General features: G+C 38.3%; 2 protein-coding genes across 2 annotated transcripts in view; one reads left to right on the top strand and one right to left on the bottom strand.

The window, feature by feature from the left end:
- GNAT2 (G protein subunit alpha transducin 2) overlaps positions 1-3,892 on the top strand; it is a 10,995-nt gene extending 7,103 nt beyond the window's left edge. The window contains exons 5-8 of the mRNA XM_003784060.3: positions 588-716; positions 891-1,020; positions 3,098-3,251; positions 3,617-3,892. Of these exons, the coding sequence (XP_003784108.1) occupies positions 588-716; positions 891-1,020; positions 3,098-3,251; positions 3,617-3,807 (604 nt within the window). The 3' untranslated portion in view covers positions 3,808-3,892. The remainder of the gene's footprint in view (positions 1-587; positions 717-890; positions 1,021-3,097; positions 3,252-3,616) is intronic.
- A 9,119-nt stretch (positions 3,893-13,011) lies between these two features.
- The window catches only part of GNAI3 (G protein subunit alpha i3), a 43,400-nt gene continuing 37,373 nt past the window's right edge, over positions 13,012-19,038 (bottom strand). Inside the window, exons 8-9 of the mRNA XM_003784061.2 lie at positions 14,294-14,506; positions 13,012-14,203 (exon numbers count right to left, since the gene is read on the bottom strand). Of these exons, the coding sequence (XP_003784109.1) occupies positions 14,316-14,506 (191 nt within the window). The 3' untranslated portion in view covers positions 13,012-14,203; positions 14,294-14,315. The remainder of the gene's footprint in view (positions 14,204-14,293; positions 14,507-19,038) is intronic.

The following is a 19,038-nucleotide window of genomic DNA, read 5'->3' on the forward strand; positions in this document are numbered from 1 at the left end:
TGGTGGGTCCCTATAGTCCCAACTACTAGGGAGGCTGAGGCAAGAGAATCGCTTGAACCCAGGAGTTTGAGGTTGCCGTGAGCTATGACATCACAGCACTCTACTGAGGATGACAAAGTGAGACTCTGTCTCAATTAAAAAAAAATTCTCCATTATGTTACATGTTTTTCTCCCAGTTTGATTCAGAATATAAACAAAGTCCATGCATTGCAGTGGTTCATGTATCTATGCATCTGAAGTCTTTCAATGTATTGCCTCTTGATGGAATTTTGAGCATCCATTTAACGACTAAATCTCATTCAAGGGTACAGAAAAGCTTACAGTCAGGCAAAACCCAAGAAAACTGATCTGATGTGGTTTAAATGATGGAACCTCTGCCTCAAATGGGCTTGTCCCTTAGTTTACCCCTTACTTACCTTTAGGAAGGACACAAGGTTTTGAAGGAAAGAATTCCAGATTTAACAATACAGGATTCTAGTCCTGCTTCTATCACCAAATTAACTGTGTAACTTTGGGTAACACAGTTTTTACCTCTCTTAGCCTTGGATGTGGAAAACTTGTCATCAATGCCAATTACTTTTCTACAGCTACCTGAACCAACTAGAACGAATCACAGACCCTAACTATCTTCCTAACGAGCAAGATGTGCTACGATCCAGAGTCAAAACTACTGGCATAATTGAGACCAAGTTTTCCGTCAAAGACTTGAATTTCAGGTGAGTACGTGGTTCTCCGGGGCATCCCAGATATACAGGTGGAATCCCCAAAAGGGGTATGGGAATGCTTCTTGGCCTTTGCTGCAGCCTAACCTAAATCACTGTTCTACTTCTCCCCTGTATTTTGGGTCCCATGTTGGACATACCTATGAGAATACCTGCTTCTTCCCTCAGGATGTTTGATGTGGGAGGACAAAGATCAGAGAGAAAGAAGTGGATCCACTGCTTTGAAGGAGTCACCTGCATCATTTTTTGTGCAGCTCTCAGTGCTTATGATATGGTGCTGGTTGAGGACGACGAAGTGGTGAGTGGCCTCTGCAGCAAGCAGCTTTGGAAGGACAAGTTCTCTGCACAACCCTGTCCCTAAGCCTTGTGTCATTCCAGTGCCCTACCTTGGTTAATTTCAGCTAACAATGAAAGTCTAGCAGTTTTCTAACTGATCAATGTCTCTAGAAAAACCTCTTCTGTAGGTTCAAGGTGAGCAATTTAGAGCTCTAGATTTAATGTGTATAAGCTTGGTCTCAGATTGGACATCCAAGTACCACTTGGAAATCATGAAACTCATAAGAGGAACGGAGTATTAAAGAGATAAGAGAACATCAACTAGACAATGCAAAGGAATATTATGCTTAGTACTCTCCCAAACTGCCCAAGGAAGGATAGGAGAAGAAAATGATAGAGCAAACAACTTACGATGTGAATCCTCACGCAACATAATAGAAGGGTTGAACAACTAAGTTCACTTTAGAAGTCTAAAAATACACTGAGTGTCATCAAGAATAAGGAGACACTGTCAGACCAGATATCTGACATACCAATTCAACTGGCAACTGACTAGGTGAGTGGTTTTCCTTTGTGGAATTCTCCAAGACAGGAACTCTGCAGGACAAGTGTTAGAGTATAGCCAGTTACCTTCTCTGACTTGGAGATAATGTCATAGGCATGGAAGATGTTAATTTCACACAAGCATCTACTTCATAGATGGAGGCCCACAGTTTACTGATGAAAGACAAAACCCCTATACTCCTATCCCTTGCTTTATAGTAGAGCACTCTGAGTATTTTCTAACCAAAATGTCTTACAGGGCTATTCACTTTCTAAGATCTCTTCTACTTTCAACCACCAAGTCTATGAGATTGTGAAGGGTTTTGCAGGAGTATTAACATAGTAAGAAAGGCTACAATTTTTTTTTTTGAAAAGGTTACAGATTTGATTGTTCTTACTTTATTAGATGAAAAGACTAAGTCAGTTGGCAGCATACTCCAAGTGCCTCAAGGCCTGCTCTCTGAAAATAGGCAGTGCTGGGCAAACGTGCACCTCTGCAGAGCTGCAGCCTGCCTCTCTAAGTAGCAATCAGGGGAGGATGAGGGCAGAAATGCTTACAATACGGCACTGGTTGGCTCGGCGTCTGTAGCTCAGTGGTAAGGGCACCAGCCACATACACCGGGGCTGGCGGGTTTGAAACTGGCCCAGGCCTGCTAAATAATTACAACTACAACAACAACAACAAAAATGGCTGGGTGTTGTGGTGGGCACTGGTAGCCCCAGCTACTTGGGAGGCTGAGGCAAGAGAATCGCTTAAGCCCAAGAGTTTGAGGTTGCTGTGAGGTGTGATGTGAATCCTCACACAACATAATAGAAGGGTGAACTAAATTCACTTTAGAAGCCTAAAAATATACTGAGTGTATATTAACAGTGCCATGGCACTCTACTGAGGGTGCCATAGTAAAACTCTTGTCTCACAAACAAACAAACTATATATATATATATATATACACACAGAGAGAGAGAGAGAGAGAGAGAGAGAGAGAGAGAGCGCGCGCGCGCACGCATGCACTGGTAAATTCTTTAGCCCTCATCACGTGGCCAAGTATCCCTGTCATGTTCCTGCTGAAACCAAGAGCCAGGATCCCAGGACAGAAGTCTATCCAAACCATCCTGGAGATGCAAATGAACACATGCTAACTTGGGCCTGGTTTCAAGCCTTGATCAGCAGTACTTACAGAATGTCAAAGTCCTCAGTTGTGTCTTAGCTGCCAAAAATCTGCATCACATGCACTGTGCACTTACACACCAGCTACCATCATGGATACAATACATATATGACCTCAATTAACGTGCATGATTCTCCTATAAGATAGGGAAACTGAGACACAAAAAAAATCTCAGTAATTTCCCCCCAAGTCACACAGCTATTAAAATGATAGACAGAGGATCAGAATGAACCACATCTCTGGCTTTACTCCACTACATTAAAAAGAAATAGCTGTTCCCTGTCTTTACTTTTGGAACACTAGTCTCCAAGGGAGAACAAAACCAGGAAGTAGACAGACATCCTATAAGCCAAATCTGATATTTTCAATGGTGTTTCCTCTTACTAGAATCGTATGCATGAGTCTTTGCATCTGTTCAACAGCATATGTAACCACAAGTTCTTTGCGGCTACTTCCATTGTCCTCTTTCTCAACAAGAAGGACCTATTTGAGGAAAAAATCAAGAAAGTCCATCTCAGCATTTGTTTTCCGGAGTATGATGGTGAGTGTCGGGGCTGGTGACAACAGTAGTAACTGGCAATTGCCTCATTTCCTAGGCCAAGGTGACATAAAGAAACTTCTTATGGGAGAAATTTGGAGTTTAAATTCAGATGTCTCTGGAATAGATTAGATGTGGGAGAGCCAATGATTATTCAAATGGAAAACTAAGGCTAAGACACAAAGACACTTCTTAGGATTTCTGTTCAACTCAAGTGGGAGACACTTGAGTACAACAGGGAGAAATCTCCCTTTAAAAACAGGTCCCCAATTGCAGCTAACACAATATTACAAGGATCAAGTCAGTCACCTAAGCAACTAAGAAAGGTTAATTTATCCCACTTCTTCACTATCTTTCTGGAAAACCAGGGAACAACTCCTATGAGGATGCAGGGAATTATATCAAGAGCCAGTTTCTTGACCTGAATATGCGAAAAGATGTCAAAGAAATCTACAGTCACATGACCTGTGCTACAGATACACAGAATGTCAAATTTGTATTTGATGCAGTTACAGATATTATTATCAAAGAAAACCTCAAGGACTGCGGACTCTTCTAATCCTCACCATTTCTCAGGGATAGTCTACAAACAAGGCTGGAATCTCAGTAACTTCAAGCAGACAATGATAGTCAGTGGACCATGACACAAAGAATGAATTCTCCTTTGGAGATGGAGTATGCATGATTGCAATTATGTCTCATACCTTCTGTTTAAAGTGGGATAGCTAGTGCGATTTACAGAGCTCAACGTCAAGAGTCAGAAGACCCAGTTACTTAATACAAAATTAAATTACCCGACAACTTAATACAAAATTATTGTATTGTGTTTCTGAGTCTTGAGTCCCCCAACTATAAATGAAGATAACTTCCCTACCTACATCACAGAGTTATTCTGAGGAGCTCATAAAGGTTGTGGTTAAGAGTCATAGGAAGAAATCTTGTATAAATGCTGCCATTTATTAAATTCAGCTCCTGGTTTTTAGAACACATTATCCTAATGACACCAAGCAAAACAGCAAACCTCCCTATAGTCTGCAAAAAACTACCCTAAACAAAATCTCAATAAACCTACCACTTCTATTAACAGACGTCTATGCGCCTTAGTTCAGAAATCTGGATAACTGGATAAGAGATTCTAAGGCACAGATACAAAGCTGATTGTTTTTTAGACAAGATCTAGCTTTGTTCCCAGGCTGGAGTGCAGTAGCCTCATCACAGAATACTACAACATCAAACTCCTGGACTCAAGCAATCCTCCTGCTTGAGACTCCTCAGTAGCTAGAGCTACAGGTACACACCACTGTGCCAGGCTTTTTTTTTTTTTTTTTAAGAGATGGGAGTCTCACTCTTGCTCTGGCTAGTCTCAAACTCCTGAGCTCAAGCAAAATACCTGCTTCGGCCGCCCACAGAGCTAGGATTACAGGCATAAGCTACTTCACTTGGCCCTTTCTATTCTTTAAAAATACAGTCTTGCTCTTCCTCAGGCTGATCTGCAACTTCTGGCCTCTCACCTTCCCAAAGTGCTAGGATTGAAGGCGTGAGCCACCACTACTGACCTGACCATCTTTATAGAGCACAGATTATTCCTCTATCCCCCAAGCTGTCAAACCGAGTTTCCTTTTTCTCTACAAATAACTGTTTCTCAGCTATACAAAATACTTTCTGAATAAACTAAGGAGACATCAACACACTTCCACTTAGAGTATTAAAGAATTTATTGTTGCCACTTCTCTATCATAGAATTTAGAAAAATTCTAAAATTCTCATCTCAACTGTTGCATTTTTCAGGAGAACAAAAGACAAATAAGCTTATTTTAGGCACTGAAAATCTTTGCAGTTGGGTCCGTGCAGTGCTCACTGAAAACATCTCTCCAAACAGACCAACAAGCAAATTATTCCTCTTAACTTCTTTGTGGGGAAATGAAGCTTGCATTTATCTTGACAGAAGGTGGCAAAGCCAAGTATACTGTAGATTTAGCATTTATAACTACTGGTGAGGAAAGCTCTTGGCATCCAGGATTTAGTATATGAAAGAGAATGTCAATTAAAATGAAAATCTGCTCCTTGCCAGAAACATCCATTCACACTTAGGTTGCTACTAGCAATATTAATACTAGAGAGCCATATGTGCTTTAAATAACACTGAAGAATAAATTTGTTGCTCTATCAAAATTAGATTCATTTAACAGTCTTTCTCGGTCTCTAAAAAGAAACCAAGTTAGGAAGAGAATTACCAGAGAAACTGCTCTGGTTATTGCCAAGTAAAAACACTTAAGCCAAAGAAAAATCCTAGGCAAGACTTCCCACATTCAAGAGCTGTTCAAGGACTATTCTGAATGGCGTGCTCCAACTATCACAACCTGTTGGCTTTAACCCAACATACAGGGGTTCCAAGTCTATCCCGTGTCATGGATCCTCTGGCAATCTGATGAAACTTATGGACCTCTTCTAAAAATATTTTAAAATGCAGGCGGCACCTGTGGCTCAGTGAGGAGGGCGCCGGCCTCATATACCAAAGGTGGTGGGTTTGAACCCAGCCCCAGCCAAACTGCAACAAAAAAATAGCTGGGCGTTGTGGCAGGCGCCTGTAGTCAGCTACTCAGGAGGCTGAGGCAAGAGAGTCACCTAAGTCCAAAAGCTGGAGGTTGCTGTGAGCTATGACACCCATTGCACTCTACAGAGGGTGACAAAGTGAGACTCTGTCTCTAAAAAAAAAAATAATAATAAATATATATATTTATATTTTTTAAATGTATACAATAAAATTTAAAGAATTTCAAAGAAAACCAGAATACTGGCTCAGCGCCTGTGGCTCAAGTGGCTAAGGTGCCAGCCACATATACCTAAGGTGGCAGGTTCGAATCCCCAGCCCGGGCCCGCCAAACAACAATGATGGCTGCAACCAAAAAATGGCCAGGCGTTGTGGCGGGTGCCTGTAGTCCCAGCTACTTGGGAGGCTGAGGCAGGAGACTCACTTGAGCCCAGGAGTTGGAGGTTGCTGTGAGCGTGATGCCATGGCACTCTACCCAGGGGGATAGTTTGAGGCTCCGTCTCAAAAAAAAAAAAAAAAAGAAAACCAGAATACTGGATATAGTTCTATTCATAATCTCTCTGTAACTCTTAAACCCCAGGTTAAGAACTGCCATTACAGATAGGATCTTTTCTATTCAGGCCCCAAACATAATTTATCCCATTTATTCCATCTCCACATAGAATAGTCACACATACCCTCAAATAGAAACAGATTGTTACCTCTATTATTACCTCTTCCTTGGTCTTTGAATTTAGGTGGAAACTGGTTATGGGCCAAACTATCATAAAGTGTGACACTGGTTCCTTGGTTACTAATGCTCACATAGCAGCTGCCCTATGGCACTTGTATGAAGGCAGAGCCTGAGGGACAGGCCTTCTGGCAGAACAATTAAAAATCTCTATTAGAATAAAAAAGGGTTGTATTCTACTCCTCTTCATTTTTTCAGGTAGATATCTCAAATTTTAATGGGTTTATAATAAACAAATTCACACAAGCCACCTTGTATGAACATTTTGTAAAAAGTTCATCTTGGGGGATGGAAACACCACTTAAAACAACACGTTCTCCAGCTGTTTATTAACTTAGGTTATTTTTATCTCATGGATATTTTGATTGTGTTCATGAAAAGTTCTCTGTATAAAATGGCTGTTAAGAAAAATTAAAACCAAAATTAATACTCTGCATCCTCTCCTCTTGCCTCATTTTAAATTCACATTGCACTGTTGAATCTCACGTACCCTTATAAACCATCAGAAATCATTTTTTGTAACAAGGTCAGACACAAAGATTCAACCCTATTTTCTAGCACTACAACCTTAATTCTTAGAATGCTGAAGTTAGGAGGAACTAAAATATTCTAAAAATATTCCAGGCCCATCATTACCAAATTATAAATAGGCAAGTGAGGCCCAGAGGAGTAGAGTGTCTTCATCAAGATCATACTGCTAGAAAGTTGCACAACTGGAACTCCAAGAGAGGTCTTCTAAGGCCCAAGCCAGTGACTGACATTATGCTGCCAATAGCCCACTGTACACTATACAGAGTCAATTTCCCATTCTTTTAAGCTCCTCCTGTTCTCAAATTCTTGTTTATTTTTTAGTTAAAACCATCTCTAAACTACAACAAAGAGATCTCAAAATAGAATGTAATAATCACATGCAATCACAAAAATATAAATAACTCAAGTTTGCTTGTTGTTGGAAGTATAATCTCCTGCTTGTATCCTTAAGAGGGCATAGCACAGCATGATTAAAGACACACAACAATAAACCAAACGTAAATTAGGTTACATTTCACATATCTTGGTAACAGTTTTTCTTTTTTTTACAAAAATACAATATGATTGACACAAAAGACGAATACTATATGATCCCACCTATATGAGGTACCTAAAGAGTCAAATTCAGAGATGGACAGTAGAATGATGGTTACCAGCGGCTGGGGGAAGGAGAAGAATGGGGTGTTAATGTTTAATGGGTATAGAGTTTTAGTTCACAAAGATGAAAAAAAAAGTTCTGGAATATAGATGGTGGTGATGGTTGTGCAACAACATAGAATGTATTTAAAGCAACTGAGCTGGCATCTTAATTATTAAAAATAATTTTATTTAAAATAATTAAGATGGTAAATTTCATCAAAAGTTTTAAAATGAAAAAAAGATACTACACTTAGAAATTTGCTTTTATATTTTCTGTGGATAAAGATAAAAGCAGCCCAAAAATTCAGTATTAAAAGCTATATAAAAGACACATTCACTTGTAACAGTTCCTACTCTGATAATAAAACTCACAAGTACCCCAGAGAGTCCAAATCAGAGTATTTCCTCCCATCCCCATGGTGAGACATACACATTGAAAACCCACTCAATACTTGGAGATGTGCCGTAGACCAAAGTGTGCCGGCCATGCTGGGTGGAGAAGGTGGTGAAGGGTGAAGAGCTCTTACCTCCCACTGCCCTCTCTACCCGGCACAGCCCCCGGAGCACAGATTCCAGTAAGACTTCGGTGTCGGGCCAGGGACTGCAAGTGAGACAGAGCCTCTGGTGGTCCTGCTAGGTAAAAGCGTGAAGACATTTCTGTGAGGTCAGACAGACACACTGGAGACTGAAGTAGCAAACTTTTCTGCTTTTTGCCCATGAAAAAGCAAGCACTAGTATGAATAGAAAACAGACAACTGGATTTAAAAGAAAAACAAAGACCTTTTCACCCTGCTTTACAAACTCTAGAGCAATTTATAATCCAACTTCATTTCAGGTGTTGAAAATGAATGAGGGCAAAGTGATGCTGTGAAAAGACTGCCAACTACCATGAATACAAACATTGGTGTTGCCTTAAAATATGACTATTTTTTTTCAGTGCACTATAATCCTGAGTACTACAAAGAACATTTATAGAGCACTTTCAAGTATGTTATTGCTAAATGACAAGAACGATAGAGTATCACAGCTGGAAGGAGTAATTTAGTGTAGTTCATCTTTAGATAACAGATGAAGGATATAAGACTGAAAGTGACCTACACAAGATTTCATAGCTAGTTGGAAACAGAAAAGACCAGAACCCAGCACTCCAAACTATTCGACCACGTAAGATTCTGAGGGGTGTCAGGATCTTTACCCTATGTGAGCAAGGATAAACAGAAAGAATAGTAATTTCTTGTTTTGTTATGTCTACTGGGAATCTATTACTTACAATTTAAGCCTTTTAGTAAAAATGTCTGGATAACCCAAGGACTATTCTGGGATGGAGGGGTAAGGCAGAGGGGAGAATGATGGGTTATATAAAACTTAATATTTCAGCTCTCAAAGATCTTACAGCTTATTGAAAGCTAATACATCAAGATAGTATATCTCTGCGTGTACTAATATTTATTCATATTTGATTATTTCTGCTACCTGTGATTAACCACTGGATTATCAGAAAAACATCAGCATTGGGCATAAAGACTTTTGCATTTGACTCGATCATTCCCTTTATTTATCCCTTCCCAAACCATTTCAAAAAGACTTTCATTCCAGAGCATAGAGCTAGCTGGCTTTGCTTTATCTACCAACTGTAACTATTATACGTACACAGTTACACGTATAGTGTCACCTCTGCCACAGGGTATTCTTTTATCTTTGATGTGTGTACCTTTTAGTTTTCACTGCATAAATATATGCAATGAAATAAACAAAATAAAAACAAACACTTGGATACCCAAGTTTGTCTCAATTTTATATAAAAACTAAATATTCTATCTAAAATGTAGGACTGTTCTTTGACCAAGCAGTCCAAGGTAATTTTTGGTGGAAGTCACTTTAACTAAGGCATATACAAAAGGGACTTCTTATCAGCAAATGAAAAATAACTCATCATTCATTAGTGATTTTGAGGTTATATATGTGTTAAAATTGTTTTTTAATTTGTCCCAAATATGAAATTCCAAAATCTGAAACTTTTTGAGCATCAACATGATGCTGAAAGGAAATAGTCACTGGAGCATTTTGGATATCAGATTTTCAAATCTGGGATGCTCAATCAGTAACTATATAAATTGTAAACATTTCAAAATCCGAAACTATCAGTCCCAAATGTTTCAGTTAAGGGATTCTCAACCTATATTAGGTCCTATTCAGTTGTTCCCAAATGTTGGGCCAGACTGGCTGAGGAATTTATTAAAAATATATATATTCCAAGGACCTGCATCAGACATTTTAATTTACTAGGGTATAGCCAGAGAATCTGTATAGATTTATCATGCACCTCAGGTATCTACTGCTGTAGAAAATTCCTTATTACATCTTATTCCTGAGAAGACTTGAGTTAGGCCAGGTCTAGGCTTAAGAGTATCAGGAAAAATAAACCAAAACCCAACAAACCTACCCTGCCTTGACTTGTTCTGAAGTATGTTGTCCTCAGAAGAAGTAACTCACAAAAGGGGGAGGGAAGGCGTGGATTTTAAAAGCTAAACAAAGATAAAGAAACAAAGACCTTGACCATCCTGCTATTCAGGTACCAGTGCTTCACAAAAACCTCTCTTTTATACCCTCATAGCTTACAGCAAAATCAACTTTCAACTTTAAGCCTCTAGACCAGCGGTTCTCAACCTGTGGGTTGCGACCCACAGGAACTGTATTAAAGGGCCGTGGCATTAGGAAGGTTGAGAACCACTGCTCTACACAGCTTGCTTTTTTTCCTCTTGGGGTTGGCAGCAGCAACATAACAAAATATGATGGTCATAAAGCTATGTGGAGAGCTGTGATTGGTCCAGGTCAGATCTCTGATTTGTACTATGCAGCCTAAAGCAGAACTCAGTAATTACCCAGCAGTACTGGCAAACTAAGATAACTGTTCTTCACATCCGCATTACATTTCCACAAGTACGAAGACTGTGCTGTTTCTGGTTTGTATAAAGGAGTAGAGGACTGTGATTTTTTAGAACATTTAAAGGGAAAAAAATTAGTCAATGGCAGGTTTTTAATTGGAATCCAAGATTGACTTTACCTTGTCTGCAGTTTTAATACAGCAAGAAGTTCTGCAACAGGTAACTCCAGAATTATATCACACATGCTAAGCAAATGAATAAATACAGAAGGTGCCCAAAAACGTATACACAGTTTAAGAAGGAAAAAACTATTAAAATTGTAATACCCAAGTCATGTTTGACTTCTACAATTGACAAAAAGTGCTCACACATGACTTGTATTTATCTTTTGTTATCTGTATATACCGAGTATTACAATCTTAATACAGTTTTTTCCTTTCTTAAAATGTGGACACTTTTTTGGCACCCTCTGTATACAGAGTAACCAGTTAGCCCAAGCAAACAATGTCCAAAGAAAGTTACAGCAACAAATCAGAGAATAGGGGCCAGGATATAAGAATACAGGTTAAATGAATGAATTAAGAAAAACCAGCAGTTATTCTTAAATAGTTTAAAATGTACATAAACATATAACACAAATATATATGAGAATTAAAAATCAAGGCAAAAAATAGTTTTTTAATAATCTGGCCCATCTATTTTAAGACTGTAGCACCTTGTGAAAAATAATCCATCAGTGAAAATAATAAAATGAAACACTGAGCTAGAGATTTAGAATTCAAATAACCCAAGATATAAATGTCACCTCAAGATCCACCCACAAATAATTGTAAAGGTTTTTGGAATTTCACACTGGGCAGTGAAATCTCCTGCAAGTCTGGTTTCATAAGGTGAGGGAAGACTGTTCATTCAGGAGAATAATTCTTCTTTACACGGGGACTAATGAATGGCAATTCTACTGTCCCAAATTTTAATCAGGAAAAGATATGGCTGTCAACAAATTAAAGCTACTATTGTAATTTTTCCTACCAGGGTCTACTCTATATTCATTAAACTTTAATTTTCATAGATTTTCTATGCTGACTTCTTAGATGGACCAAAGCCTACCTAGTTACCTGAATTCTGAAACATCACAAATCTCCAGTATTCTCCAGAGAAGACACACAGGCCAACCTTTAGCTTCTTTGATTATAAATATCAATCTTTTTCAGGCTAGTAGAGGTGACATTTCATTCCACATTTTGGCTCTGTTGTAGGAAAAGGCCTTTTATTTGAAATACAAAGTAGTGATTTATAAGCCTAGCTGATAAGCAGAATCACTTCTTAAAAATTATAGATTCCTAGCCCACCCACCCAAGTCAATATCTAAGATGGGGCCAAGTAATTTTTACTTAAATTATATTTGAAAACCAACGATTTCAACGGCCTCCTTGTGTCCTCAAGGAATGTGCATTTAGATAAGTTATTTGGGGTGGTATGTGAAGGGTGATCTTCATGAAAACAGAGTACAAATGTAAATGGTATAGAGGCAGAGAAGTAGTAGGGAATTACTACTACTTTTCATTAACAGAAAGGCTAAAAAGACCAGACATATTCAAATGAAAATACAAAATGCATTCAGAGTAAAATTAACTTTTTTGATTGTTATTTTAGATGATCAACACCATTTCATTTGCCCAGAGTATAAAAAGACTACAGTTGAAAACAATATTCCACCAGTTCTCATTTCCAGATGATCCTATATTACAGAAAACAATAAGGAAAAAATATACTCAAAATGAATAAGAACTGTCAACTCTTATCTACATTGTGGGTATTAAGTCAATCACCAACGAAAGAAGACAATTTTTTCTTTCAGATCAAGTTTTCTCCCCCTCAAGAAAATTCTCCTGGATAATAATTATGCCACCTGCATAGTTACGTGTATTACTTTCCAAAAAGAATAAGAAAAAGAAAAAAAACTACTAACAAAGGCACTGATGTGGCTTGCTTTGATAACCACCACCCTTTTTTCTTTTTCTTTAACCAGCAAAAGGTTACATCAAAAGATGAAACAGAATCCAGTCCAGAAAGACTGGATCCAAAAGGCACTGCTCGAACTACTGATGTGAAATGCTCAATACACACTCTCTTCAGTTGCCTTTCCCCAATGGATTATTTAATATTTAATGACATTTGTTATACATTATACAAAAGACCTACAGGCCAAAGTGAATATGGCTTTCCACACAAGAAAAAGTAAATCTGGACAATGGATTATGACTGCATGTCCCCTGTGCACAGATCTGACATAAAACCCAAGATTCAACAATACTACTACACCAAAGGACCAGACCTTTAGGAAATCCTTCTACCTAAATCCAAAGGCCAAAGCACATTCAGTGGGGGCAAAAAGAAACAGAAGACAGTATTTCCAGAAAAGACTAGTTACAAACAGGAAGAAACCTGGACTCTTTACTCACCATTTTAATACTGCTGCCAACTATAACAGATTAAAATCTGTACACGTGACAAAGTGGAAAAAAGTCCCAAGATCCAACAGTTTCAGCAAAAGAACATACTGACTAAAGACTACTACAGTTAACATTGCTATAGCAAAAACAATAGCAAACAGGGATTTGGCACCACATTTACAAAGTAAAAGCATGCGCTGTTAATACACTTTAGATGTCTCCCAATGGAAAAGGCCATGAAGATGGAGAACAAGGTGGACCTTGTACAAATTCCCTATTGTCTGAGACAAAAAAGCAAGAATCAAATTTAGTAGATATGTAGCAGCAAAGGCACTGGTTCTGTTTGGAATTTAGCAATCTGTATTTCTGATTGGCAGCTGCCCTGGATGTGTCTGTATCCAAGAAGCCGACTTTATCACATACCACATCAGCATGTGTCTAGTAATTTGGTAATCAGTGTAAAGGAGGTTAACCTTCAACTACAAGCTTAAAGAAAAAAGAGAGCTAAGATCTTATTGCAGAACTCGCCAATGTAATTAACTTTTAGAAACCTTAATGGTACTTCGAGCAGGACAGTAACATAAATTTCATCCAAAAGTTGTATTTTTAAGTGTAATCCCAATAACTGGATTTTAAGAATCATAAGTAATTACGGCAACATATTCTGACCAACCACAAGTTAAAAACAAAGAGTTCCTACTAAGAGGACTATTTTCAAGATGATCTGGTCACATTATATGCATAGTTAAGATTGTTTGTATTTTAATAAAGACTGTTTTGCAAAGAAATAATATTTAGTAAAGTTATTTTCTCGATGAAAAAAAATTTTTAAATGACCACTGGTGGTTTGTTAAGAAAAGGGAAGAAAGTAAGCTACATATTGAAGTTCTGGAATGCAGCATCTCAACTTCACATCTGCCCTAAGCATTTGAGATTATGAAATCCAAGTGATGTCTTGACAATCAAATCACACTTTATAGTTGTTCCAATTCCAATGTCTGACTTTAGCATCTTGTGTCAATTAAAAAGTTCCCTAATACAGAGGATTGTGCTAAAGACTGCTAAGATTCTGCATGCTGCTGCCATTCCCTGGTCCCGTTCATGCTTTCAGCTGCCCCACTGAGACAGCAAAAGATGTCTGGTTTCAACACTCCACACTGCAGTAACTAGAAAAGAAGAACATTATTAATTAGAAAACATTTGCAAAGCTCAGAGACATCACTATAACACTACAACTAAATTGTCTGAACCTCTACCTTTCATTCACATCCATACTCTTCAATAAAGTCCACATTCCTTTAAGTTGTTTTTAATGATGACATCTGTAACAGCATCAAAAACAAACTGCACATTCTTGGTGTCTGTGGCACAAGTGAAGTGAGTGTAGATCTCCTTGGTATCTTTTCTTCTGTTCAGATCTTCAAACTGGCATTGGATATAAGCAGCTGCTTCTTCATATGTATTGGAACCTAAAAGAGACACCCAATATTCTTGCTTTAAATGATAATGGCTGCTTAAAATCAAATGGCCATTACCCATTTGCTTATGAAGAGAGGGAATATGAGCCAATTAAACATGGACAGAATTCTATGTTTCTACAATCATTAGGTTTTCCTATAATTCAATTGTTCATAAGAGCAGATTCTCACTGTAACTAAAATAAAATCATCATATACAAAATTGAGGGGAAAACAAAACTAAAATTTCCCTCCCTATCCTTTAGATTTTTCATCTAAAAAAATCTGGCAAGTATAAAAGCAAATTAGGGAAGTAGGAGGGTGCATTTCTAGAGAACATAATTATTTAAAAGGTTAAGGAGAGGCTGTGCTCCTTGGAATGATCTTGAAATAATTCAAAAGCATATTCTTTTCAAAATTATCCCAGTTTTAAGTGGGTTAGCCTCAGAGCTTTAAGAATTTAAATTTTTAAGCAAAAGGAATAAACTTTAAAAGGGAATTTTATGGTTTGTGAATAAATATCTCAATGAAGCTATTATTTTTATTTTAAAAAGGGGTGTGTTTGTGTGGCAGGAGCCAAAAGAAAGGCTGTCTTCCACAACGTTTGTAATTAACACTATTAACCATCTGCTTTTCACACCATCTTGTCTCTGGAGCCTTTGGAGCAGTGTTAGAGGCTGGCTGCAACAACACATACAGTTGTTCCAATAAACAAGAGGCTATTTTCAGTGACATTAATCATGACCCTCCCCACCCCCCCCAAATCAACAACTAGTCAAATAAAGAAGACTAGATAACAAAGAGCTTAAGAAAGGAAGATGAAAAAAAAAAAAAAGAAAGGAAGATGTATTAATTAACCAAAATGTATTTAAAGAACTGAAGGAAGGCAGCTTTATACATGTTTGAAGTAGGTTTCTTAAAATCTGTAGCACAACCTCTATAAATGAAAGGAGTCAGATGAGTGAAAAGCAGATTTCACCAGGCAAAACAGATACAACATTGGGGAAAATAGGACTGTGTGTATCCTTAAGTAGAATGAAGTCATTAGAGCAGTGGTTCTCAACCTTCCTAATGTCGCAACCCTTTAATACAGTTCCTTGTGTTGTGGTGACCCCCAAGCATAAAATTATTTTAGTTGCTATTTCATAACTGTAATTTTGCTACTGTTATGAATCGTAATGTAAATATCTGATATGCAGGATGTATTTAGGTGACCCTTGTGAAAGGGTTGTTCAACCCTCCAAGGGGTTGTGACCCAAAGGTTGGGAACCGCTGCACTAGATATTGAAGACATTTTGCTTTGTGTGAAGACTCTCAGCTGGGCCTTCAACATCAATGTCAATCCTTTTAACTTATCTTATATAAGATTTCTCTCTCAATCCTAAAATCTGACTACTTTCTTTAAACTCACTCAAATCTTTCTTACCTCCCCCCATTCCTTACTCTGAACACAACATTTCTAACTTTCCTGAGAAAATGGAGGTGATGAGGATTAAACTACACCTCAACTGTTCAGTCCACTACCTCACTTAAAAAGTTAACTATCTATACTTATGTGTACCTCTGGTCTTAAGAGATGTCTTCCTTCCTGTTCAAAAATCAATTGCTTTAGCTAGATTTTTTTTTTAATTGAGGGAAATTAATACAACATACATTTAACCATTTTAAAGTGCACAATTCAGTGTATTCACAATGTTATGCAATCACCACCACTCTAGTTTTAAAACTTGTTCATCGCCCCAGGAATGCACTCATTCCCATTAAGTGATCACTCTCAACATTCTCTCCAATCTCTGCATCTTCTGGTAACCACCAATATGCTTTCTTTCTCTATGGATTTGCCTATTTTGGACCTATCACATAAAAGGATCACACAATGTATGACCTTTTGAGTTTGGCTTCTTCCACTTAGCATGTTTTCAATGTTCATCCAAGTTGTAGCATCATCTATTGTTCCTTTATTTGAGTAAATACTCTTCATGGTACATATATACCACAATTTGTTTATCCATCTGTCCTACCTAGGCTCTTAGTTCCTTTTTTGTCCCACCTGCTTATAAATCTTGCTCCATCAATACCTCTTATTACAATTTCTCTTTTGCTTCTCAGTCCACTACCTTTTACCCCTAAACGTGTGAACATTCTCAAATCATTCTCATTCATTATTCAAGAATTGTCTATTATTTTTCTCCATTTCTTCACTTCCCACTTAGTACCTCACTGAACCCAGCTCTACTCTCACCATTCCACTGATGCTGCTCTTGAAAAAGGCCATTTTTCAGTGTGGATCTTACTTTACTTGTCTGTACATGACATTGATGACTACAAGTTAACTCACTTTTAAAGCTCTCCTTTTAATTTTTATGACATACTTTGGCTGTACTGGGTCTTCTTTCTGTAAGTTTTACAAACCTTTCTTCCTCTCCTGCCAATGGAGGCTAGTACCCTCATTCTATCCATGGTTCTTTTCTCTCCTCATTCTACAATATCATCTCCCTAGGTCGTTTCACTCATTTCCATGTTTTAATTACTGATGATCTCAAATCAATACATCAAACCCCAACATCTCCTCAAGCTTCTCAAGCTCCACAGCCATAAATATAACTGCTTATTAAATAATATCTAGATGTCCCACCGATATTTCAAAATCAATATTCAAAAGTATGGATTCAGGTCACAGCACTAGCATCCAAGAGAGAAATCTAGGAGTACCTTTGACTGTTCCTACTTCCTTACTTTATTAAAGAAAGCATTTACAGCATCTCAGCTGACAATAGTTCCTCTTCCAGGAAATACCTGGTCCTGATCTGTATTTCTTTCTTTCTTTCTGTCTTTTTTTTTTTTTTTTTTGAGACAGAGTCTCAAACTTGTCACCCTGGGTAGAGTGCTGTGGTGTCACAGCTCACAGCAACCTCAAACTCTTGGGCTTAAGCAATTCTCTTGCCTTAGCCTCCCAAGTACTGCTGGGACTACAGGTGCCCACCACAATGCCTGGCTATTTTTTGGTTGTAGTTGTCATTGTTTGGTGGGCCCGGGTTGGATTCGAACCTGCCAGCTCTAGTGTATGTGGCTGGTGCCCTAGCAGCTGAGCTACAGGCGCCGAGCCTGGTCTATGGATTTTTACCTCACTTTAAACCATGACCAGAATCTTTCTCCTAGGCATTTGAATCTGGGGCCAAGCAATTTCAGTGTAACCTTGTCTCTTTTAATGGAGGAGATATAGAAACTGTGGCAAAGGGCAAAGTCATCCTTTATCACATAAATTGAATAGCAAAGAAAAGAAGAATAAAAAAGATACACAGAGAGGATAGGAAAGAGTTAAGAAAAGGTGCTTCCAGGGTACCCGGCAGCTACTTCCTAGTTCTAATTCAATTCTAAGACCTGTCTGCATTCTTGCCTTTGGCTTCTATCCCTTCAATCCTCACTATAAGTTTTTATTTGTATCCTTCCTAAGAGAATTATTACTAATCCAACTCCCCTACTACTGTGTTTCCCCCAAAATAAGCCCTAGGAGTATTTCTATGCATTTTTTAAATATAAGCCCTACCCCATAAGACCTAGTGATGGGCGTGGAGCGATAAGGAAGACTGCAATACCTTTTATCTGCCAGCTCCTTTCTCCAAGCCGTTCGCACTTGTGCAGGTGCACGTGTGGTAAACACAGTCGCAGGCATCCTATTGCCCACGTGCGAACGGCTAGGGGAAAGGAGTTCACACATCACTAGCGCCAGCCCCACCAACAAGGTCGGCTCCCCCTGTCAGGTTCCAGAAGAAGATGACTTAACTGTATTTGAATAAATGTAGATTATTGTATTATACTTAATAAAAATAAGACATCCCTTGATAATAAGCCCTAGTGTGTCTTCTTGAGAAAAAATAAATGTAAGACAGTGTCTTATTTTGGGGGAAACACAGTATTTATCTGTATTATCATGTATTGCATAATCTTTCTAAATCATAGTTTCTATTATACTATGTACCCCAACTAAAGTCCTTCCATTTTTCATCACTATCTCAGCACAATATGGCCCTCGATGGAATGATCACTGACCGTCTCTGCAGCCACTCCTTCCCTACCACTTTAAACTTCAAGAACACTTCAAGTTCCGGAAGAAGTCGTTTTTCTACCTTCTTATTTTCATAAATGTAATTCTCCTTTTCTAAAATGCTTGATTCCTTCATTTGCCTGATGATTTCTAATTCATCCTTAGTAGCTCACTCAAGTGTCATTTCCTTAGAAAAACTACACCAATCCCATCAGAAGTAATCGATTCTGTTCTGCTTCTACTGATGCACATTTTACACTACAATACATTATTCATGTGTGTCTCTCTACCTTTGCAACTAAATGTCAGTTTCTTGAGCACAATGACTGCATCTTATTCTTGTATTTTCTTGAAATTTTAAATTTTTGGCTCGGTGCCTGTGGCTCAAGCGGCTAAGGTGCCAGCCACGTACACCTAAGGTGGCGGGTTTGAATCCAGCCCGGACCGGCCAAACAACCATAATGGCTGCAACCAAAAAATAGCCGGGCGTTGTGGCGGG

This window comes from Otolemur garnettii, unplaced genomic scaffold, assembly GCF_000181295.1.
Source record: "Otolemur garnettii isolate 467f Iridium unplaced genomic scaffold, OtoGar3 scaffold00010, whole genome shotgun sequence".
In the NCBI taxonomy this organism is placed as follows: Eukaryota; Metazoa; Chordata; class Mammalia; order Primates; family Galagidae; genus Otolemur; species Otolemur garnettii.